Source organism: Budorcas taxicolor, chromosome 5, assembly GCF_023091745.1.
Source record: "Budorcas taxicolor isolate Tak-1 chromosome 5, Takin1.1, whole genome shotgun sequence".
Taxonomy (NCBI): Eukaryota; Metazoa; Chordata; class Mammalia; order Artiodactyla; family Bovidae; genus Budorcas; species Budorcas taxicolor.
Genome location: NC_068914.1, coordinates 43,068,850 through 43,092,451, shown reverse-complemented (window position 1 = coordinate 43,092,451; position 23,602 = coordinate 43,068,850). Strand labels below are relative to the sequence as shown.

Below are 23,602 nucleotides of genomic sequence, written 5' to 3'. Positions count from 1 at the left end.
GTGAAGTCGCTCAGTAGTGTCCTGCTCCTAGCGACCCCATGGACTGCAACCCGCCAGGCTCCTTTGTCCATGGGATTTTCCAGGTGAGAGTACTGGCATGGGGTGCCATTGCCTTCTCCAACATATATGTATTATATGAATTGTGTGCTGCCTCTCTGCATCAAATTTATCTCTTACAGTGGGTTTTGGCAAAAAGTTTGACAGCCGCTGGGCTGCTGGCACGTGAAGGAACCAGCTCACCCTGTTGTTAGCTGCGTGTGACGAGTGTCATGCTCCTTCCCAGCCTCTGTCCACACACAGATGACCCCGAGACCTGCCTGTCTTCACGGGGCTGGGTCTGCCTCTTAGTCCCCGGCTTCCAGGTGCACTTGGAGGAGGGCACCTCCCCATCTGCCTAAGGTCTCAGGCTCCGTTTCCTTCCTGTTACCTGTTTTGTTGCCGTCTTCTGACTTCTGGCCTCTGGAAAATCACACCCGTCTTCCCATGCCTTAAGGGTTTTTGTCTATTGCTATCAGTAAAACTTAAAACTTGACTGAATGTATTCAGTCCTTTTAAATATATTTAGATGAGATAAATTTAAACGAACTGATTGAACCACATATGCCTGGTGCCATGCCTCAAACTGCAGATACTCACTGATGGTCTAGACTGTTTTTCTTACAGTCTTTCTGTAAAAAGTATTTCTGTATTCGGATTTGACAAATATCCTGAGACAGTAATTTATGAGGCTCATCCCTGAACAACTTAGAGATTTTTCTGTCTGTGTTTTTTTAAATCATGGCCAGTACACTTTAATTCTCTGTTAGGGAAAAAAATACCCATAATACTTTCTACATAGAAATAAGTATTACAGTGACCTTGGTGTAATTTACCCAGTCCTTTCAAAAAATAATTCATAGAGAATGTCTAATTTTGTCTGGGGACACCTCTAAGCCTTCTAATTCACCAGTCATCAGCCCCTCCCGCACCCTCCCGGCTCCCACCCCCGCTGTCTTTTCATAATTGTAGCCCAAAGGTCTCGGTTGTGAAAAGTGTCTTTTGTCAGACACAGTGAGCTTGGCTGTCTCCTGCGCCCTGCTCCTCACTCTGTGAGATTGATTGCAGCCTTTGTCCTGGGCCCAGCCCTCCTATCAGGCCAGCAGCAGCGAGGTGGGCAGCAGGGCTGGGGCCTCCTATCATTCACTCACTTCCCTTCATCAGGGGCTGGTGGAATTGATACTCTCATAAAAACTACTGGTGCCCAGCCCTCTCACCAACTTTTATGCAGATTGATTGTGCAGGCCTGTCTGCCTAGGGGTCGGTCTCATAAAGACTCAGCAATGGTTTCTTTTTTCACCCATTATTTGGAGAGAATAATAAGTCTCTGTCAGATTAGCTTCTTGGAGGCTGGAAGCTTTCTGAAAAGAGCTTGCATAATCAGAGTGTCTGCTGAGCTGCTACCCAGGACTTATCCCTGTTGTGCAATGAGAATGTATATTTTGCATGTTTTAAGTTTCTGACTGTTCCTTCCCATTAGAAATGACACAGTTGCACATCCCGTGTTTGGTACTAAGCTGCGGCCCAAGTCACAGAGCCAGGTGACGAAGTTTTCCTCCAGATGGGATGCTTCCTTAATAGAGAGGGACCACAATCCCATGCACACACTGGACACTCCCACTTCCCTGGGAGGTTCAGAGCCCGTGGTCCTTGAACAAACGGCCCAGGTCAGTGCTGCAGCCAAGGGTTGAGTGTGAGGGGAATAGCCCTTCTTTCACGTGCTCTGTTCCTGTGAACTGTCTGGGAGACAGCATTATGTGTCCCCCAACAAAAACAAAGATACGGGCTCCTAGCCCCAGGACCTCAGAATGTGACTTTTTTGTAGGGGGATCTTTACAGAGATAATCAAGTTATAGTGAGGTCATTAGGGAGGACCCTGCTCGATTAGGACTGGTGTCCTTATAAAAGGGGGACATACAGAAACACGGAGGGAAGACCATGTGAAGAGGCAGGGAGGAGACCATCGGCATGCCAGGGGGTGAGGCCCGCAGCAGCCCTCTCTGTGGCCTTCAGAGGGAGCAGGGCACTGCCCATACCTTGACTTCGCACTTGTCACTTCCAGAACTGAGATAATAAATTTCTGTGTTTAAGTCCCCTGGTCTGTGGCACGTTGTTATGGCAGCCCCAGCAAACTCATTCAGGTAGCGTTTGTCAGTTTATCATAAATCAGCTTTATAGAAGGTTTTCCCATTGGGCATGCCAGTCCAAGACCCCTTGCAGTACGGTATTTCAACACTAGTACTTAAAGGCTTTCTGTGAGCTGCAGGATCTTTGCCAGGAAGGGCCTTGATTTGGGGCGTGGCGCCCCACACATCAGGGCCCCCAGGTAGGGCTGGCCCTCTTCTCTGCCCTGAGTGCCTACTCCAGCTTAGGCGTGTAGCCTCTGCTGTCCTCCATTTGGCATTCTGCAGAAGCATTTCCCCTTCTCCCTGAGTTCCTGCCTAAGAGTGTCACCACATGTACAGAGCAGGAAGCAGAGGGCAGTGCCCCCAGAGCTCAGCCTGAGGCTCGGGGGAGCTGTGGTGAGAAGTCAGGCTCTCTTGCCGCCTCTGACCTCCAGGAGAGCGGCCACTGCCACTGTGCCCATCACAGCTCACCTCTGGCTCCCAAACAGTGCTCCGGCCAGGCTGTCCATGGACCAGTAATTGGATACAACTCCACCAGGAGCTTTGTTTAGGGCAGCCACTAACTCAGAAATCTAACATAAAGTTTAATTTATTCTGGGACCTTCAAAAACAGATCAGGAGTTGGGATATGTTGCGAGAGATCATTTAGTCCCTTCCCTCCAAGCCTTAGGATGGGTGAAGGGGCCGATGACCAAACAGGGTCTCAACCCTGGGGCTGGGGGGGCAGTGTAGGACCCTCAACACAGCACCCCAACACACACACACACACAGAGCCAGGCTGTGGGGGCCGCAGCACATGACTGTTTCTAAGTGAGCGTGGTTATAAACCGAAACTGGGCTTCCCAAGTGAGCAGTCAGATAAAGGAACTCAAAGATGAGGAATCCCCCAGCCTGATCAGAGGAGAGAGATTAGAGATGGGGCCTGGTCAGGAGAAGGCCCTGAAGGTTACAGACAAGTGATGCCTCAGTGTGAGGAAATTTGGTTGTAGGGTCCAAGCAGGGGCGAGAGTGTTCCTTCAAAGGGTCGGGTTCCCTAGTGGCTCGCTAGAGAGAGGAGTAAACGGTTGAGACCAGTCAGGACTGCAGTGTGTTGGCCCGTGGGGGTAGCCAGAGGGTCATGGGAGGACCCGTGGTGGCCCCTGTGACACAAGAGGGGAGGGTGGAGGTGAGGGAGACGGGGGGCTTCCATGGGTGATGATGGACAGAAAGGATGAGGCTTTTGTTTCTTTCAGTTGTGGGGGGGGGGGCATGTGTTTGGGGTCCCTGCTCTCAAATGCCGATGGGAACAGTAAGTAGGCTTTGCTTTGGAGAGGTGACAGCATGGGGCTGGGCTTGGAGAAGGTGAGAGGCAAGGCCTAGAGGAGTGGATGTGGAGCACAGCCCTGTGTCCTGCATCCTGGGGGAGGAGTGACCTGTGGGGATGGCATGTGAGGAGTCACTGCATGCACGGCAGGGCTCCCAGTGGGGCTGCTTTCCAGATCTCCAGGGACGAGGCCAAGGTCAGCTGTGTGGTCAGCACTGGTTCTGGCTTTAGCCTTGCTTTCCACTGTCACCTTGGGACGTCTCCTCATCTCTGGGAGGATGGTGATTGATTCTTAACTCTAAGAGGCTTATGTGTCTTTTGAGTTTAATATGAGTTTCTAAAACTCTTGATTCTTTCCATGTGTTGCCAACAGCTGTTTTACCCTGCTTCCTAGACACTGGATATTTTATTACCATTTGTCATGGATCAGTTTGTGAGGTTTCTGATGGGTGGGGCGGGGCTTTACCTTGACCCCAAACCTACCACCTTTTCTGCAGCTCAACTGCCCTAGCAGCCTGATGCCCCTGGCAGGGTGGATGAGCCTGTAGGTTGTGGGGCCCTGGGGCGCAAATAGGTAGCGTTCTCTAGAGCACACCTTCGCCCCTGGTTTCCACACACCTACATATTCTGATGCATTTCTGTCCATGCCTGAAATGCACAAGGTGAAAAGGTAATGGTGGAGAGAGAGATTGAGAATACTTTGATTCTCTATCTAGAGATCAATAAAGTAGTTAAGGAACTGACGAAGTGCAAGAAAGGCCAGGCTGGGCTGTATTATGTTATGATTTAGAGAAACTATTACATAGGTCACGTATGAGCCAGGCTCTGAAGGGACATGGAGACCCCATGAAGGGGTACGAAAAGTCTTTGTGGGAGAGATCTGATTGGAAGCCATGGATTTTGTAGTCTTTTGACCCTGGGTCAAGGTCACTTCAGTGTCCTCATTTGAAAGCGCTGATGGTATAGAGCTGAAGTCAGCCTTAATTGAGGAGTGTGTGAGCCGTCAAGCATGATGCCTGGTGTGTACTGAGCATACTTAGAGCAGGTAAGGAAACAGCATTATGGTGCATACACCTGTTAGGACGACTTAAAGCCCAAAATGCTAACAGCACTGCGGTGAGGACGCAGAGTGACCAGAGTGCACGCCTGCTGTGGGAATGCAAAGCAGCACAGGGTTTGGAGGACAGCCGGCAGTTCTTAGAGTTAGACGTGCTCCCAGGCCACCCGGTAACCCCTTAGATATTTATCTGAGGGAAATGGAAATCTATGTGCCCACAGAATTCAGAACCTTCTATTTGTGTTTGCCCCAAACTGGAAGCTCCTTCACTGGCCCTCTTCTGGGGAGTGGATGACCTAGCCGTGGACGCCGGTATGTGCGATGTGGCAGCTGGCACTGGACACAGCTCCCCTGCACGAGGGAGCGGTACACACGGTGGCCCCCAGGCAGTCGTTAGAGAGGAGGAGGCGGAGTCAGAGGTCACATGCTGCCTGATTCAGTCCATATGACCTTCCAGAAAAGGCAGCGTTGCAGACAGAAGACAGATCGGGGTTCCCTGGGAGTGGGGGTGAAGGTGCATGGGGGAGTTTTCTGGGTGATGAGCTGCTGTGTCTTTCTGTGTTGATGGTTGCATGGCTGTGAACAATTGTCAGAACTCAGAACCATAGACTGGAGTGAATTTTATTGTTATCTATTTTATACCTTACTTTAAAAATGAAAAAAAAAAAAAATCTTGAGCCCAGCCAAGGAAGTGAGAATGATCATGGTGTGTATGGGAACCTGAGGGAGCAGACCTGAATGAGCGCTGAGGGTTCAGTACGAGATCAGCTTGAGTGTGTGGGGTGGGGTCTAGCTGCAGCGGCATTGAAGGAGTGGTGTTGCCTGCCTGATGGGCTGGGAAACAGTGAGCCCTCGGGACTGCCTGGGCAGTGGCGGGCAGGATAAGGGTGGCATTTTGTGTTGCAAGAGGATGGATAAAGGCCAGCGTATTTCCCCAGCACGTGGATGAGGCCTGAACCCAGTGTATGTAGGAGGGAACCGGAGGGAGGCTTGACACTATCGCCGATGTACGCTCCCTTCCTTAAAGACACCAAAGAGCAGAAGTGGTCAGCTGGGGCCGCAGAGCCTTAACTCCTAATGGGCGGGCAGCCTGGCCTCCTGCAGAGGGTCCTATCACTCCTCCCTTTGCGTACATCACGTCAGACTGCGGGTGGACAGACTGTGGTGCCCATTCGCTTCTCTCCTTAGGAGCTCTTGTGTTTTCTGTCATCTTAAGGTCTTGGACTATTAGCCTCCAAGTTAGTTGGACAAATGCTGTCTGGAAGGCTTGTCCATATGTCTGCACGATGCTGTGAGCCCCTGGTGTCAGAGTGTTTCTGAACAGCATCCCAGCCCCAGCTGTTCACGACTGCACAGCCAGACGGGGGTTTGTTTGTTCTGACGTCAGATGTTTGAAGTGGGTGAAGGGGCAGCCTTTGTATCTGGTGAGGCTCCGATACTGCTTTTAGCAGAGCCGAGGAGGAACAGTTGCAATAGAGCTCTGCATGAAGCACCCTTCCTGACCCGCAGTTGGTCACCTCTGGTTTGCGGTGGCCCAGCCCTGGGAGCGCACCATCCGCCCTGCAGTTGGTCACTATGGATGTGCTCTGTTATTTACCACAGGAACCTTCTTTTCTCTTACTTCCTCCGCAGGAACGTGTGTCACGTAATGAAAGTTGCTCAGTTGTGTCCGACTCTTTGCAGTCCCGTGGACTGTAGTCCATGGAATTCTCCAAGTCAGAATACTGGGCTAGGGTAGCCTTTCCTTTCTCCAGGGGATCTTCCTAACCCAGGGATCGAACCCAGGTCTCCAGCATTGCAGGCAGATTCTTTACCAGCTGAGCCACCAGGGAAGGCCATGATGTTGCATAAGTTTCCTTAAATGTGCCCATGATGCTAAGTCCCTTGATTGCTTTTCTTTCAAAATGTTCAGTGTTCCCTTCAGTTTAAGAAGGGTCTCAAAACCCTCAATGTGAGGTTAACCGAAGAATTTCACCTAACTCCGAGTCTTTATTTGGATCCCTGCTTTGCATTTCACCCTGGTCTGAAGAAGACACTGAAAACTAGTCTTGTTGGGCAGCAGGTGTGCCCAACTTTTCTCAGTGGGGAGGGAAAGGTTCTTCGCACATGTTTGGCCCCAGGGCTGCACGCCGCCCAGAACCCCACATGGAGTCTGCAGGGACCCTTGGGTACATCTGGCCTCCGGGTGCCAGGTCGCACAGACCCTCTTGGTTATGACTGGGTGGGCGGCCCCCTTGACCTGTGGTGAGGCCTGGGTAGGGGGAAGGCTGTCTGTCACGGACGGGCCAGCTGAGCCCTGGTCTGTGCAGAGGGACACAGCCCACCCCGCTCCTCCAGACTGCCGCCTCTAGCCACAGCGGCCCTGCTGGTTCTCAATCCCTCTCTCACTGGGGACCTGCAGGACTGAGACCCTGCTGGGGAACTGCAGTCCTGGGGCCCCATCAGCTTTCCCAGGGCCCTGGCCCTGCTTGCCAGAGTGTGCTCCCAGCCTGGAGGACTTGGTGGGTGGGCTTACCATCCTTGCCTTTTGACCTGAAATGATGCTGGGAGTTTTGAGGGGGCAGGTGGGCAAGGAGGCTGTGTTCTCAAGCCAGGAGCTGTCCCACCCAGTTGCTTCCTGTCTAGTTCATGGGCCAGCTCTGGTCTCTGCGCCCGCATCAGACCTTCCCCTCTGCCTCCCCAGGAGGACCACAGTCCTCCCCTAACAGCCCATCTCACACTCCCTTGCCTCTGTGCTCCCTGCTATGACTTCTCCAGCCCATCTTTGAGCCGCAGCACCGGGATAGCACCATTAGTGTCAAGATTGCTTGATCCTAGTGGTGGTACCTACCGTGGTATCAGTGCTAGTGTTATTGATCAGGTAGCATGTGTCAGGCCCTGTCCCAGGAGCCCACAAAGATTCCGTGCAGCGACCAGTAGCCACTGTCCCCAGGGAGGGCACAGACGTGCCAGGGATCACACAGCATGTGTCCAGCCTGTTGAGGGCGGGACCTGATGGTGTACAGTTCTCTCTTCATCTCTACCTCCTGGGAAAGGACCTGGCCTAAAAGTAAACATTCAAACAAATGCCTGTTAAATGAGTAAATCGGTTATATCAGGAATGGCTTCTAAAGCTCAAAAGGTCTCTCACTTTCATCTTTCTCTCTCTCTTTTTTTTTTGTACAGGCTCCCTCAGACCCTTTTATTCTTTCTGAGGGAATATAATATTCACAGTGCAGGCTGTTGCTCCAGCTGTGTGGCTGACACTGGTTTTGCTTCCTTTGGGGCCTTTGCCTGAATTGTCCTTGTATATCTTACCCCAAGGTGTTGTGGGCAGCTGCCATACAACAGCAGCTTCCTGAGGCCTTGGAGCTGTTGTTGGACGTTTCTTGTGGGGGTCCGTTCTGCATCTGTGTTTCCCTTATCTGCTGCTGCCAAGCCCACCACCCTGAAACAGGGGCGGTTTCTCACTTCCTGCAGCCCTTGGGTTGAGTGGGCTTTCTGCGGGTTGTGTGTACTCATTCAGTCAAGTGACAGCTGGGTTGCCGGCTGACCAAGCTGGCCCCACCTGCTCGCCCCAGGCCTTGGTGGTTGCTTTCTGGGGCGCCTTGGCTTTCCAGGACCCGGGCCTGCTTCCTTACGTGTGTGGGCCATAGGGCCGAGTTCAGAGGGGGCAGCCAGAGAACAGGATGACGAGCCTATCTTGGACTCTGGGTTGCTGCCACGCAGTGAGCTACAGTAAGTCCCAGGGCCAGGGTCCAGGAGGCTTAGGGCCGTGCACTCCAGCACCCTGGAGAGGAGCAGGAAAGAAATGCAGACACTTTAATCCACCACCACCCGTGACTCCAAATCCATTCCTTTCATGACAAATTTTAGGATTGGCCACCAGAAATGCAGTCTGTGTTTAGGTACTTAGGGCTTCATGAGGGATAGGAGTCTGATCTGAATGGGTTCTTAACCTGATCATGTCCTGTTCACCTTGGGCAGGTTCCTCACCTTTGACCACTTCTCGTCACATCATAAATTCTTCTTTATGTTTCTTCGTTTACTTTCGTCTTTGGAAAGCTCAAGATGAGAATTCAAATGTGCTTCCTCATTTCCATCAGTCTTGATGTTCCATTTCTTTGGTGTTTCTGTTTAGATTTTTTATTTTAAGCCACCCACTCCCTTTTGTAAGACATGAGGTATAAACTTTTGGAGATGCTCACCAGCAGAATTTCTTTAAAAACAGACACTGGTGCTCCCCAGGCATGGGTTTTGCTGGCGGGATCCGGGACTACAGGGCTGTTTCCTAGGCCTCTGTGCACGTGAGTCGGGACTCCAGGGCCGTTGCCTGGGCCTCTGTGTGCGTGAGCCGGGACTCCAGGGCCATTGCCTAGGCCTCTGTGCGCGTGAGCTGGGATTACAGGGCTGTTTCCTAGGCCTCTGTGTGCGTGAGCCGGGACTACAGGGCCGTTGCCTAGGCCTCTGTGCGCGTGAGCCGGGACTCCAGGGCCGTTGCCTGGGCCTCTGTGCGCGTGAGCCGGGACTCCAGGGCCATTGCCTAGGCCTCTGTGCGCGTGAGCCGGGATTACAGGGCCGTTTCCTAGGCCTCTGTGCGCGTGAGCCGGGACTACAGGGCCGTTGCCTAGGCCTCTGTGCGCGTGAGTCAGAGTGCGTTTGCATGCTCTGCTTGATTTGCTTCAAGTAGACTCTTCTGTGTTTCACACCCATGTAAGGCCCACTGACTTCTAATGAGTTCTTTCTGGTGCTTAGTTCATCTGGCCCAACACATCCTCATTGGAGAAGGCAATGGCACCCCACTCCAGTACTCTTGCTTGGAGAATCCCATGGACAGAGGAGCTTGGTGGGCTGCAGTCGACGGGATCGCTAAGAGTCAGACACAACTGAGTGACTTCACTTTCACTTTTCACTTTCATGCATTGGAGAAGGAATTGGCAACCCACTCCAGTGTTCTTGCCTGGACAGTCCCAGGGATGGGGAAGCCTGGTGGGCCGCTGTCTGTGGGGTCGCACAGAGTTGGACACAACTGAAGCGACTTAGCAGTAGCAGCAGCAGCAGCAGCAGCAACACCTCCTCTACTGTATTCAAAGTATTTCACATTTACTTTCTTTAAACCTCTCAACGTCCAGCATTCTGGATATGTGCTACTAAGAATTAGAATGATTGATAATTTGTAAAGTTCTGGAACATGGATTTGAATCTAGTTTTTCTAGTTTCAAAGCCAATGGATACATGAATCTTTGGGCTGTAGAGAGTAAATTAAGAGATAAACTGGCTCTTTGAAACTCAACATTAAATTAAAATCTTAATTAGAAATAACTATATCAGAAGAGGTGGTTAAATTCTCAGACTTTAACACATTAGTGATGAGAGGCAAGCACTGCTTAAACAAATTCCATGCGGTTGGCATATCCTGGTGGTGATTCTTGAATTCTATAGACTCTGTGGGTCTGCAGTGGATAGAAGTCTCATGACTTTTTTAACTGTGGGATCTCAGATAATTTCTGTGTGTGTGCGCTTCACTTTTCTCTGCTGTAAAATAAGTCCCTTAAACGTCTAGGCCTGTGATGTGGGATGGGGGCTCACGCATTGAGAGCCTGTAGTGTGTCAGGCTTAGCATCCACTGCACGGGTCTCACTTCATTCCTGCAGTGTCCCCTTGGGCAGCAGTCATCATTCATACTGAGTGAACTCCAGAGCAGAAATCTGAATTTGCCTGTGAACCCGAGTTCCATGCAGCAAATCACCTTCCTACCATCTTTCTCCTTATAATTAAGCAAGATAAAACGTGTGGGCATGAAAAGCAGCCTTGGGAAAAAAATATTAGTGTAAAATGATAATTCTTTTGAAGTCGAATAAGGGAAGACAAGGGGGGGTTGCCCCGAGTTATTGCGGATCCTGTCTCAGGCCAGGCCAGTCAGTCAGGCCGCTGAACCAGGCCTGCCCCAGAAAGGCAGGGGATGGTCAGACCACCCAGGGCTGGCCTGGCCTTGTGGACAGAGTGTGAACCCTGGTGCCCTCGCTGCCCATTGGCTCCGTGCTCTTGATTCGGTCTCTTTGGTTCTCAGGTTTCTTGCTTTTCGCTGAGGACGTGAACCCTGCTCCTCAAGGGCGTGTGAAGAGTGTCTGGGAGACATGCACACAGCATGGGCCTGTGAACCGGGATCTCGCAGGGAGCATCAGCTCTGTGGGGGCGGCGTCCCTGTCATCGGGATTCCCGCCCCCGTGTCCTCTGTCAGGACAGTCGGTGACGGGCCTGGAAGAACAATGCGCTGTGGTCTCTGCGTGTAGTTGCCAGGGAACTCATGAGAACGTCCAGCTACCCCTTTGTTTGACAGATCAGTGCCAGCTGTGGCCGCAAGCACACAGGATCAGTTCAATCTTTTGTTGACCGGTTTCTTGGGAAAAAACACTCAGAGGGAAAGGGCTGGACCCAGAGGAGCTGGGCTCTCAGCAGGCCTGCAGGAGCAGAGTCTGGCAGCACCGAGCCCTGCCCAGGCCAGCGCACCCTCTCAGTCCTCCCCAACTCCAGGGCAGGGGCGGCCTGCGTGGGCTCTGGAGTATTGCCTCAACCACACACTGTGAACGCAGGGCCGGGCACACACCTGTTTCTGGAAGCAGCTCCTTGCTAACTTGGGCGGCTTTCGTAGCCTCAGGCCAGGTGTGGGCCTGATGCGTTATTGATATGGAATATTGGGTAGGTTTCAAGTTCCAACCTAAACGTGCCTGTGTTAAAATTTATTATTCATGAAAGTAATTTAATAATATGACAGAAAGTTCAAGACATGGAGACAACAGTCATCATTCTTCACTCTCAACACAACCATGTTTATTTTAGTGCATTTCATTCCAGGCTTATCTATATGGGTACTTTGTTTTAAGTTTGTTTCATTGTATACGTAAAATTTTGTCTCCTGCATTTTCATTTAATGTATTATATGCATTTTGCATATAACTGGGTGGTATTTATAATTCTTAATGGTTGCCTAATATTCTTCTGAGGGGCTGTGACATAATTTAACCAACCTGTCAGTTAATATTTTAAGTTTCTTCTTTTTTTTCTTTTATGAACAATGCTGCAACATCCATGTATAAAATTTGTTTCTTATTTTGGGTTAGTTCATGAGGATAAATTCACAGAAATGAGATTTCTCAGCTTAACAGTTCTGTGTCTTTCCAGTTCTTGATGTATGGCGCCAAATTACTTTCCAGTCAAGTTCAACTAACCCAATCCTTTTCCTTTTAAATAAGATAGTGAGACATTTGTAGCCCATGTTGTAATACTGGAATCGTGTGGAAGACATCCCAGGCAGAAAATGGACATGTAAGTAAGTGTGCCAGAGGTAAAGAATCCAGCTCCCTGTCCCTGGCAGGGGCTGTGCACCTTGCCCCATGCAGAACATAGGCGGGAGAGGCACACAGCAGGCACCCCTGGAACCTGCCCAGCAGGCTGGCTTCCCTGCTCCTCTTGGGGGCGGGTCTCTGTGCAGAGTCCTGCTACAGCTTATTCACATTAGGGGTGCTCCATCTGGATTCTGTAATGTGGTCTAAATCATCTTGTAGAAGAACTTGGAGCTGTGGCAAAACCAACATTTTACAACGGGTTCAAATGGAATCCAGACTCCAGAGTACCACATGAACCCCCTTTCTCAGGGGTCACTTGTCTGTGAAGTGGGCTAACGAGACATGAGTGTGCTGTTGGCACAAATTCATTGTGAAAGAGGAATTTGAAATGAATAAAGACATTTTGAGAAAAATAGATTTAGGACAACCCTTCTGGAGTTTTTGGGTAATCAGTTCAGTTGCTCAGTCGTGTCCAACTCTTTGGGTAATACTCACATGGCAATTAGCCATTGAACTATAAATCAAGAGAAGGTTAATGAGAACATGTAAATTTTAAATTAATAAAAATGCTGTACAGTTCCCATTTACACTCACTGAGATGCTCACGAGTTTATTTCTTGGTTGCATGTGACATACATCTTTTGAGCTGTGCCTCCTACCTGGTATTTCTGGTCCTCTAGCCACATTCACTAATTTTATTTTTTAAAAAATCCATGTGGTCACCTTCATTTTACATGCCGACCTTGATATGAATTTTCAAATATTCTTCAAACACCTCCTCCTCCCGCCTTCAGGTTGCTGGCCCTGGCCTGGCCATGGGTGTGTGTTGGGCACCCCACCGCCCCGCTCACCTCTCCCAGGGCAGCTCTGGGAAGGCTCTCTCTCCTCCCTTGACTGTCCCACACTTGCCTTTTACCCCACGTCTAGGTCTTTGATTCATTGTCACAGAGAGAAGTGGATCAACACCCACATTGTCCTTGAACTAGGGCTCTCCCACAAGTCCCTGTATCCACCTTGGCGGGCACTTGTGTGTTCCTGTGGGGTGGTTGTCCATGAATGATACCCAGAGAGTCGGTGCCCACATGCTCACTGCCAGGAATTTCTGACTCGGTGATGATTTGTGATTGTAGAAGGGGGAAAAATTAATTACAAATTTTCCATTTAAGTTTCTAACCCTGGGTTCCTTTGGAGTCCTTCACATAACGTTTTCCCCTGCAGACGCTCTTCAGAACAGACCCAAGATTTGGAGTCCATGGAGGGTCTCACTCATCCCTCCTAGGAGCCAGTTCTGACTCAGGTGGCTCCCTGGAACTGAGCGGACCGGGACCCCTGGGGCGAGGACCAGTGTTGGGGATGAAGTGCGGGCTGGCGACACCTACTGGTTGCAAGGTGGTGTTGCAGCCAGTTCTACGCGCCCTCATCCACCTGGGAGCCCAAGCAAGTGGGGAAGCAGCTTTGCCTCTAGAGCGTTGAGCCTGAGGTTGGGTGCCGCAATGGGGGAGGTGTCCTGGAGACGGTGAGCATGCAGAAGGGTGGTGGCGTGGTGTGGCTCCTGGAGGTGGAGGGGAGCGCGCAGTGATCTGAGGCCGCTGAGGGTGTCCCTGCTTCTCCCTGCAGGGCCGCTTGGTGCTGGCCGGGCAGTTGCTTGTGTAGCTTCTCTCCTGCCACTTTTTTCCTCATCTGTTGGGAGTTATTTTTTAACATTAAAAAAAATTGACTTATACGTAAGTCATGGGGGAACATCTTTCTAAAACCCTTTTTTTTTTTTTTTTGGTAAAAAGCCACTTTTGAGTCAAGTTTGCTGCTTCAGCTAATGTTAAGAAGACCAGAACAGAAAGAGAAGCCGCAGTTAAGGAGGGCTGTGTGCAGACTCCTAACAGGAGAAGCCGTTTGTTTCTCTGCTTACAGAAGAAAGAGATGGACTCAGCCCACGTGATAAGGAATGAGGCCGCAAATGGCAGGCACTCAGCTCACCTGTAGGCTCTGCTCCATCATCCACTCCGTGGATATTTAGGACCTGGCCCAGGAGCTGTCTTGCATCATAAACTCCTTCGGGGTATAAGGAATGTTAATAGTCCTGCCTGTGTTCCCTCTGCCCTGGGCCACCTGCTGCTTTGGCTGGGGGGAGGGGATTGATTGCTCTTGGAAGAGGATTGTGGTGTAAAATAGATTGCTCCTAGATGTGTGTCTCGTTACAAAATTGGCTTTAAAATCAGGAAATGCTGACTCACACCTTAGTTCCCTGAAGGAGGTGGAGAGGGCTTAACATTGCCATTTAAAATGGACAGAAGCCGTAGAAATACATGATTGATAAATACAGGAGTGTTTAATGTGATTATTTTCCTTTTATGTAGGTGTAAGATCTATGCCCACACTTTATTTTTAGAGCAATTTTAGGTTTAAAGAGAAAATGGGAACATAGTACAGAGTTCCCATGCCAGCTATAACCAGTTTCCCTTATTATTAAAGAGCCAGTATTGATGATGTTATTATTAACTACTTTATTCAGATTTCCTGAGTTTCTCCTTAATGTCCTCTTTCTGTTTCAACAGCCTGTCCAGGTACCAGTTTCATTTAGTCGTCGTGTCTCCTTAGGCTCCTCTGGGCTGTAGCGATTCCCTGCCTGCCTTCTTTTGATGACTTTGACAGTTTTGAGGAGGCCTGGTCAGAGATTTTGTAGAATATCCCTCATTTGGGGCTTGTTTGATGTTTTTCTCATGATTAAGCTGAAGTTACATGTTTAAGGAGGGTTCCCTGGTAGCTCAGTGGTAAAGAATCCACCTGCCGATGCAGGAAACGAGGGTTCAATCCCTGGGTCAGGAAGATTCCCCTGGGGGAGGAAATGGCGACCCACTCCACTGTTCTTGCCTGGGAAGTCCCATGAGATAGAGGAGCCTGGTGGGCTATATAGTTCGTGGGGTCGCAAAAGAGTCGGACGTGACTTAGTGACTAAACAACATCAACCACAGGTTTGGGAGTATAACATACGAGATAACATATGAATAACATACGAACAGGACTTCCCTGGTGGCTCAGACCGTAAAGCGTCTGTGTACAATGCGGGAGACCCAGGTTCGAGCCCTGGGTTGGGAAGATCCCCTGGAGAAGGAAATGGCAGTCCACTCGAGGACTCTTGCCTGGAAAATCCCATGGACAGAGGAGCCTGGTAGGCTACAGCCCATGGGGTCGCAAAGAGCCGGACACGACTGAGCGACTTCACTTCACTTCACTTCACTTCATATTTTGGCAAGTCGGAGAATGAGCTCATTATGGGCAGAAAGGAGGAAGCTTAGTGGTTGGAGTAGGATAATTAAAAGAGGAGTAAAGGCTGGGTCTTCATAGTGGAAGGAGGAGGTTAAATGTTGTCAGCGAACATGGACTCAGAGTTTAAATGTTGTAACAATTCGCTGGGGCCCTGCCAGTTATGTCATTTCAGGGGCGTGGATAGAGGTGTTTCCATGCTGCATATTGGGTCTGAGGTAGAAAGTGTAGATACATTTCCTTGTATCAGTGCCTTCCTCATCCTCTGGTGAGAAGGCCTGACTGTGCCCTGCACCACCTGGTGGGCCGCCACCTGAACAGTTAGAGGACTCTGCAGTTACGCTGTGATCACTTTGGAGGGAGAGTTCTGGGGGTAGGGATCTAGGTCTTCAACAGAAAACTACATCCACTCTTTAAAATTTGCTTTCAAGCAAACCACTTAGCAGTTTTCTGTTCTTAGCTTGGCAGTGTGCTCTTAAGAAATGGGCTGTGGAAATAGGACATCTTTTTAACACATCTGGTAACCTGGCTTTTTTTTCCCCCAAACTAGAATGTTGTTCCTGGTGGTGGCAATTACTGAACAGTCATTAAATAACAGTGAAAAGTAGACATTTGATGAGAAAAGATTCAAGAAGTCCTTCAGGTGGTATTTTTGGTAACTTGATCTGCCTCTGAGCATACGGGCTAGTCAGTTGAAGGAATTTAATGGTGACAAAATGTATTTCAGTAAGCAGGGAGTGAAAACAACCTGTTTATTTTCTTTTTTTCCTCCCCAGTGATATCTTTACCTGTGCTAACAATGTTGCATTAGGCATTTAAACTTTATGAAGGCAGCCTTTGATGGTCTAGCCATATATGTTTATTCTTTGTTATGTGGTCTTACATGTGTAGGCATGTTTGTTTTGGTGGTGGTTCATAATTCACACGTGTTATGGTGGGGAGAATAGTCTCTGTGTTGGGTGGTGGTGAGGAGGTCAGCGCGTGGTGGAGTGGCAGTTTGCTGCACAGCCTCGCACATGCTGGTAGCCGCTGGGGTGCTGCAGCGCTGCATCAGTCTGTGGGACGTGGCCTCGTCTGTGCCTGCCTCTGCTCAGAAGGGGTCTGGGCCCCCCTCTTGGGTGTGGATTGAACTGCTGACTCAGCTCTCCTGGATGACCAGGAGCTGCGACCCGCATGCGATTCCTGGGCTGGGCCTGGGGTCCCCTCTCCCCGCCCAGCTCACTCACTGGAAGCAGCCCTGGGCCCCACAGCCCCGGCTGCCGTGTTGGTGCTGCCGTGGTGGTTCATGAGAGACTGGGCCAGAAGCAGACAGACCCTTGGCCTTCTGACGGTGTGTGAGGTATTAAGTGTTTTTCTTCCAAGTTACTAAGTTTTGAGGGCATCTGTTTGGCAGCGACTGGTAACAACGAGAAGTCACCCAACCCTTCTGGCTGTCCCCTCACCTGGGACATGAGGGCTGACCTGGTGCCCTGAGCGAGGTGGTGGCTGTCTGCTGAGCCTCAGGGGTCGCCTGACTGGCTGTGCCCCGACACCGATGGTTGCTTCCCACCTCTGTCCAAGCCCCCCTCCCGGCTCCCTCTTGGCCCAGCCCCCCACCACCAAGACTGATGCTTTGTCTCAGGCAAACACCAAGCCCACATTTTATTTATTTCCTCTTATTTTGAAACAGAGAGATCACATTGGAAATATAGTGCAGAAAGTTATTTTAAGAACTAAGCCTATTTACCCTTAATTTTCATAACTATTCAACAAACCAGCCTGTTAGATTTACTGTTTCTGAAACTAATGTCATTTTGTTAAAAGTCGTTGCTCCTTCATCTGCTTAGAAATAGGATGTGTTTTGGCTGCCATGCTCTTTAATTATGGTAGATAAATAGACGTTTTTCAGTTGTTTATTTTCATTTGATCTCACTCATGGCCTGAGTTAATTCCACTTGTGTTTCAGGGAATAGACTGCTTCTGCTGTATGCATTTGTAAGAGTAATGCGTACCTTGAGCTTTTGGACTGAAAACTAACCAAATTCAAGTATCTAATAGTAATAACTACCTGCCAGGTAAGTCAGTGAGGAGGGCAGGATTTGGTGTTGCAGTATCTGGCCAAATGCCATCTGAAAAGGGAGAGAGTCTCAGTGCCCTGGTCAATGCATTCTGCATCTTTCTGGGGCTGCATGTGAGTGTATCCAAGGCTTCATCCAAACGATAAAGTCATGTGGGGTCAGTGGCATCCCCTCAGTCTGGGCAGCAGAGAATCCTAGTCCTTGGGTCACGTTTCCTGACAGAATGTAGCTTTCATTTCGAACCACCAAGCCCGCCTGGTGTGCATGTGACTGCAGCATCCTCCGTGTGTGGGTGAGTCATTACGCAGTCAGTGCCTGCATCCCTCTTCGGGCAGGAGGAGCACAGCAGAGATGGAGCTGCATCCTGGGAAGTAAAAGCAGACGTACGGGTCGGATCACAGGCTTTGGATTCTCTGCAACTTTTGACCCAGCCAGCATCAAACCACACCATTACTCCACTAACCTGAGCAGTTTATGCTTGTCACTGAAAAGAGGATCTGTCTGTCCGTGCGTCATTTTCTCTTAACACAGAGAAAACAGATCGCCGGTGTTGCATCCTGGATGCCGGCAGGGACTGGGTGAAGGAGCCACTCTGTATGATCATATTCCGTGCGTCTCTACTTTTAAACAGAGCCTCCACTGATGTGTGTATGTCTTACGATACGTGTGAATGTATGAGGGGGATGGTTGTAGTGAAAAGTTTCCTCTGCAAAGTGAGCAAAGCCAGTAAAATTAATCTGAGTATATAGAGTGAGGATTTTTTTCAATTGCATTTATTATTGAGCAGTTACCCCAAGACCACCACCTTGCTGGGTGCTATGGGTACAAAAGCAATGTGCCGGAGACCACCCCCATCCTCTGCCTTGAGGGGACCTGTGTTGCCTTTAGATCCTTAGTGGATTATAGGCAGGACACGTGATCAAGTGCTCATACCTGGGTCTGTTCCCTGGGACTCCCAGGGGCCCTCCAGTGCCTTAGCCCCACATCCCCATCTTCGAGAAGGCAGGCTTGTTACTCAGACCCCACCACCAGCAAAGCAAAGCCGTAACCAGCACCCAGGGCTCCGGCTCCCAGGCCAGGTCCCATCTCTGCACGCCATGTGTCTGGCCTGTCCCTGGCACTCCAGCCTCTCCTGCCACCCCGGACCATCGCCTTCCTCCCATCTTCTTTCCGCTTGTGGTGTCTCGGGGTAACCCAGCATCTCCAGGACAGACTCCTCTTCCTTCCTGGCACCACCCCTGCCCTACCCTGATGACTTCCCCATGTGTCTTGTGGATGACTGTCCCCTGTGCCCCTTCCTTCCCACCTGCGGCCCCCCAGCAGTGCCCCCACCCCAGCCGCCACACCTTCCGGCCTCCTGGCCCGTCTCCTGCCCCCTCCAATTCCTCCCTCACCACAGCCAGAGTGACATTTCCACAACACAGGTCCCAAATCTCCTCCCTGTCATTCTGTTTCCTCGTTTTTCTTGTGGGGTCTGGTCTGGACTCTGCTGAGGGGCAGCGGCCCCCGGCACGGGTCATGATGTCCCAGGGTGGGTGTCACCTGCACCCTCGTGCTGTGTGTGCTAAGTCGCTTCAGTCATGTCCAACTCTTTGCGAGCCCATAGACTGTAGCCCATCAGGCTTCTCTGTCCATGGGACTCTCCAGGCAAGAGTACTGGAGTGGGTTGCCCTCAGCCCTTGCCAAATGTCTAGCAACAACATGGGGTGGACATGTTGACAAGCCATGAATGGGCAGACCTGCAGTAGACAGTTGTATGGGCATCATCTTAGCCAGCAGGTCTGATGGGCCAGCCCGACCTAGAGGAATTTACAGGGCCCTGTCATGTCCTGAGGGGAATAGGAAATGCACGGTTTTTCTCTAGTTTTGACTGTTGTGGTGGTAGAGGGGAGCTGTCTTCTCTCAGGGTGGGGCACGGGGAGGTTTGAGACTCTGAGCTCTGGGCTACACTCCAGCCTTGCAGTGTGCTCTGACTCCGTGATGGGTGCCTCAGCCTTCCCATCAGTAGAATGAGACCGTGCTAGCATTGTAAGGAGGATGGACACGTGGGCAGGGTCTAGGGTGGGGTTCAGCCCCTAGCAAGGGCCCTGTGAGTGTTAGCGGCCGAAGTGCCCCTCCTCCCTTCCCCTCTCCCTCCTCTTTGTCCCCTCCTCCCCCTCCCCACCTTCCTCCCCCTCCCCACCCTCCTCTAGGAGGGGGCAGTCAATGTGGTGATTTGCACTTTTTGACTTTGAGTGCAGGACTAAACCGGAGAAGGCAATGGCACCCCACTCCAATACTCTTGCCTCGAAAATCCCATGGACGGAGGGGCCTGGTGGGCCACCGTCTGTGGGGTCGCACAGAGTCGGACACGACTGAAGCAACTTAGCAGCAGCAGCAGCAGCAGCAGAACTGAACAGTCCTTTGTGGATGACTCCCTAGAAATGTATTGGATTTTTGTGATACTGTGAGAATCAGGCTCTTGTAACTTGGTTCCAACTGGGCCCTGGCCGGCCATCCCCATCCTGCCTGCTGAAGGGCCGACTTGAGCTGCTTGCCTGCTGTGTAACCTGGACAGTTTGCTTAAGCTCTCTGATCTTTGGTGTCCCTGTTGTTGGATAGGACTAATACAATGGCAGGCTTGTTGCCAGGATGAAAAAGTATCCTCGTGCAGTGTCTAGTGCGTAGGTGTCCATCATGGTGCTTAGCATCCCGTCACCCGCTGGGACTTTGCGGTGCCTCGTTATGTAGTTGGCCCTCATCTTTGGCCTCAGTTCTGTGGTGGGCTCGGTTCGTTGCCACACGGCCGGGGTGGGGCGGGGAAGCGTAGAGACAGGTCAGGGAGTTTCACATACGGACTGGTCAGTCTTGTTTGTGCGAAGACGACGTTTATTTTCTAAGAAAACATTGATGGTTGACTTACAAATGTTGATTTGGTGCACATTACAGCCTGGTGGTCCCACCAGCAGCAATTCGCTTTTTGTTGTTGTTTACTTTTGATTTTATTCAAGTACAAGGTTAAATGGTGTGATTGGTTAGCCAGTGTGTTGTAGGCGAGATGCCTGTGGGAAAAAGTTATTAGCCACAAAATGTTACCAGCAAGCTACAAAACAAAAATTAATAAAGCTTAATTAATTAAAAGTCTACACAGTATGATTCTGGTAGTTCATTACTTGCTGGATTTAGTATTCACCTGTCTCCTTATATTGTGAAGGCAGAGAGAGGTCAGATTCTCTCTCTCCCTGGCAGTTGCCAAGATTGTCTTGAAATCTTTGCCAATAGTAAATTTAAAGTTTATTTATAACCAAGTAATCTCAAAAGTCAAATTATAAATATCCTTCAAAAATTTTTTTGCAGCAAAAAGTATTTAAATGGAGTACATGCTGTGCGTGCTAGATTGCTTCAGTCGTGTCTGACGCTTTGCGATCCCAGGGACTATACAGTCTTTGGAACTCCCCAGGCCAGAATACTGGAGTGCTTAGCCTTTCCCTTCTCCAGGGGATCTTCCCAACCCAGGGATTGAACCCAGGTTTTCCGCATTGCAGGCGGATTCTTTACCAGCTGAGCCACAAGGGAAGCTAGGGTCTTCAAAAGTCATAGCACTTGGAGGCCTGAGAAGGCCTTGTGATAAGTTGGTGGGACGTTCCTCCCACGATCCCTCCCTTGCTGGGATAAACCAGCTTCATTTCACCTCAGAAGGAACTGAAGGACAAGCTGGCCTCCAGAGGAGGAGGCTTAGGCCCAATTCCTCTAACTATTCTACCTCTTGAGTAAAAAGGCAGCTTACTGGCAGAGCCAGTTGCATTTAGGAAACACATCTGATTTGGCGCAGCCCCTGAGAACTTCTCTTTCTGCAGATCTCACTTGTCATTGTTTAGAGCCAAAACATGTCTAGCGGTCACACAGCCCTTGCTGGCTGGAGGAATGCTGGCTGGATAAATCCAAGCAAGACTGGCTGGGTTTCCCCTGCGGGAGACAGCGTCCTCGTAGCATCTGCTGGGGAAATGGCCAGTGGATGATGCTTGGCCCACAGACATCTGTCTGTGTGGGAGGATTACGAGCCATGGGATATTGCTGATTTGAGGGTGTATACAGAAACCTTTCTTATGGTATTCACAGAAATCAGGTCCCAAGTGGCTGAAAAATATATTTAGCTCTGTGGTCAGGAGGTTGCTATTTAGGTTGATTAATATTGATAGATTAAATTGTTTGCGCAGATGAGTTGAATAAATTCTGCCAGAGCTTCTATCATCTGGTTTTACATTAAGCCCTTAATTTGTAGCCTTGTTAGCCAGAAGGAAAGCTCGGCCATCCTTTCCCCTCCCTCCACTATTATTTAGTAGAATTACAGAAATCATTTAACAACCTCTGAGCCTGGTTCAGTTGCCCGAGGGAGACTCTGGTCCTATAGTACCCTTAAGCTGTAGAAGGCATCCTGAGAGCGACCCTGAGTTTAATGGCTTTGATTTAGCCACTATTGAATTCTCTTATTTAATCTAGTTTCTCTGTCTCCCTTCTCCACCCTCCCCAAGTCTCCAGAGTATTTCTTTCCGTACATAAGTGTTATACATAGAAAATGGAGAAAGAAAAGCAGGTCCCACACTTCCGTCCTTGGGTCTCCACCACTGAGCAGGTCTGGAGTGCAATCCTATAGGTGGGAGGTGTCACCTTGCTGTGTCCCCAGCGTCCACTTGCCTAGAAAGATTCGCTGATTATTGACCTGATGAATGGAAGTGTGCCCCAGGAACCTGTCAACTCATTTGCTATCTTTTCTCTCCCAGGAGGACTGGAATGACATTGACCCAGTTAAAAAGAAAGACCTGCATCACAGCAATGGGGATGAGAAAGCACACAGCATGGAGACCCTCCCTCCAGGTACTGCAGCTGCCTCCGGGCCAGGCCAGCCTTGGGCTGCTGGTGGGGGCAGGGTGGGGGGGGTGCGGACCTGTCTTGTCCCCTGTGAATGAGCTGGATGCGGCATTTGGAGCAAGTCTCCTGTCGGGTGGAGAATGGATTTCATGAGGCAGTGGAGACACTACCCTAGAGCAGCCTTCCTTCAAGCCCCAAGTGCCTTGTGAAATGACTTTACTGGGAGGTGACCAAAATTTCTTGAAAGGAAAAATAGAATTAAAAAAATACAGGATGGTATGTATCAGTTCACTGATTTTTTTTTTTAATAAACTTTATTTTTTAAAGAGCAGTTTAAGTTCTCAGCAAAACCGAGCAGAGTGTACAGAGGTTTCCATATACTCCTCGCCCCCATACTCTCCCACCGTCAACATCCCCCACCCTCCAGATGGGACATTTGTTACAATCAGTGAACCAAGAGCAATACATCAGAATCACCCAACGTCCGCAGTCATGTTAGGACTTCCTGATGGTATTCTGTATTCAGTGACATGCGTGTTCCTCTGCAGGATCACGTGGGGTAGTTCACTGCCCTAACAGTCCTCTCTGCTCTGCCTAGTCATCCTTCCTTCCCCCAGCCCCTGGCAACCACTGACCCTTTTACTGTCTCCATGACTTTTGCCTTTTCCAGAAAGTCATAGTTGGAATCAAATAGTAGGTAGCCTTTTCACATTGCCTTCTTTCACTTAGTATCATGCATTGAGCGCTTATCTATGTCTTTTCATGGCTTGATAACCCTTCTGTTTTTATTGTGAATAGTATTCTGTTGTCTAGATATATCAATCTATTTATCCATTCAGCTAGCAAGGACATTCAGAAAGACATCGTGGTTGCTTCCAAGTTTGGCAGTTATGAATAAAGCTGCTGTAAACATCTGTGTTCAATTTTGTGTGTGTGGACATAAGTTTTCAATTCATTTGGGTAAATACAAGGATCATATGGCAGGAATACACTTATAAGAAACTGCCAAACTGTCTTCCAAAGTGTCTGTACCGTTTTGCACTCCACCAGCAGTGAATGAGAGTTCCTGTTATCCCACATCCTCACCAGCAGTTGGTATTGTCCCCAGTTTTCAGTCTGGCCCTTCTAATAGGTTGGAAGTGATAGCTTATTGGCAGGCAGGTTCTTTAGCACTAGAGCCACCGTATGTTTGTCACAGGTACAGCTTCGTTGCGGAAATGTCTGTTTAGGTCTTCTTCCCACATTGTAACTGGGCTGTTCATTTTCTTACTGTTAACTTTTAAGAGTTCTCTGTGTCTTTTGGATAATTGTCCTTTGTTGGATATATAATACGCAAACACTTTCTCTGTCTGTGGCTTGGCTGCTTCGTCTCTTGACAGTGTCTTTCTCAGAGCAGAAAGTCTTAAGTTAATGAAGTTTAGCTTTATCAGTTCCTTCATAGAGTATACCTTCAATATAACTAAAAAGTCATTGCCATGTTCAAGGTTACCTAGATTTTTTTTCCTGTGTTATCTTCTAGGATTTTTATTATTTTGTGTTCCATATTTAGGCCTGTGATCCATTTTGAGTTAATTTTTGAGAAGAGTTTA

General features: G+C 49.7%; 1 protein-coding gene across 1 annotated transcript in view; it reads left to right on the top strand.

Annotated features, from left to right (window-relative positions):
- The window catches only part of GALNT2 (polypeptide N-acetylgalactosaminyltransferase 2), a 179,528-nt gene that overhangs the window by 73,764 nt on the left and 82,162 nt on the right, over positions 1 to 23,602 (top strand). The window contains exon 2 of the mRNA XM_052639645.1: positions 21,926 to 22,019. Within this exon, the coding sequence (XP_052495605.1) occupies positions 21,926 to 22,019 (94 nt within the window). The remainder of the gene's footprint in view (positions 1 to 21,925; positions 22,020 to 23,602) is intronic.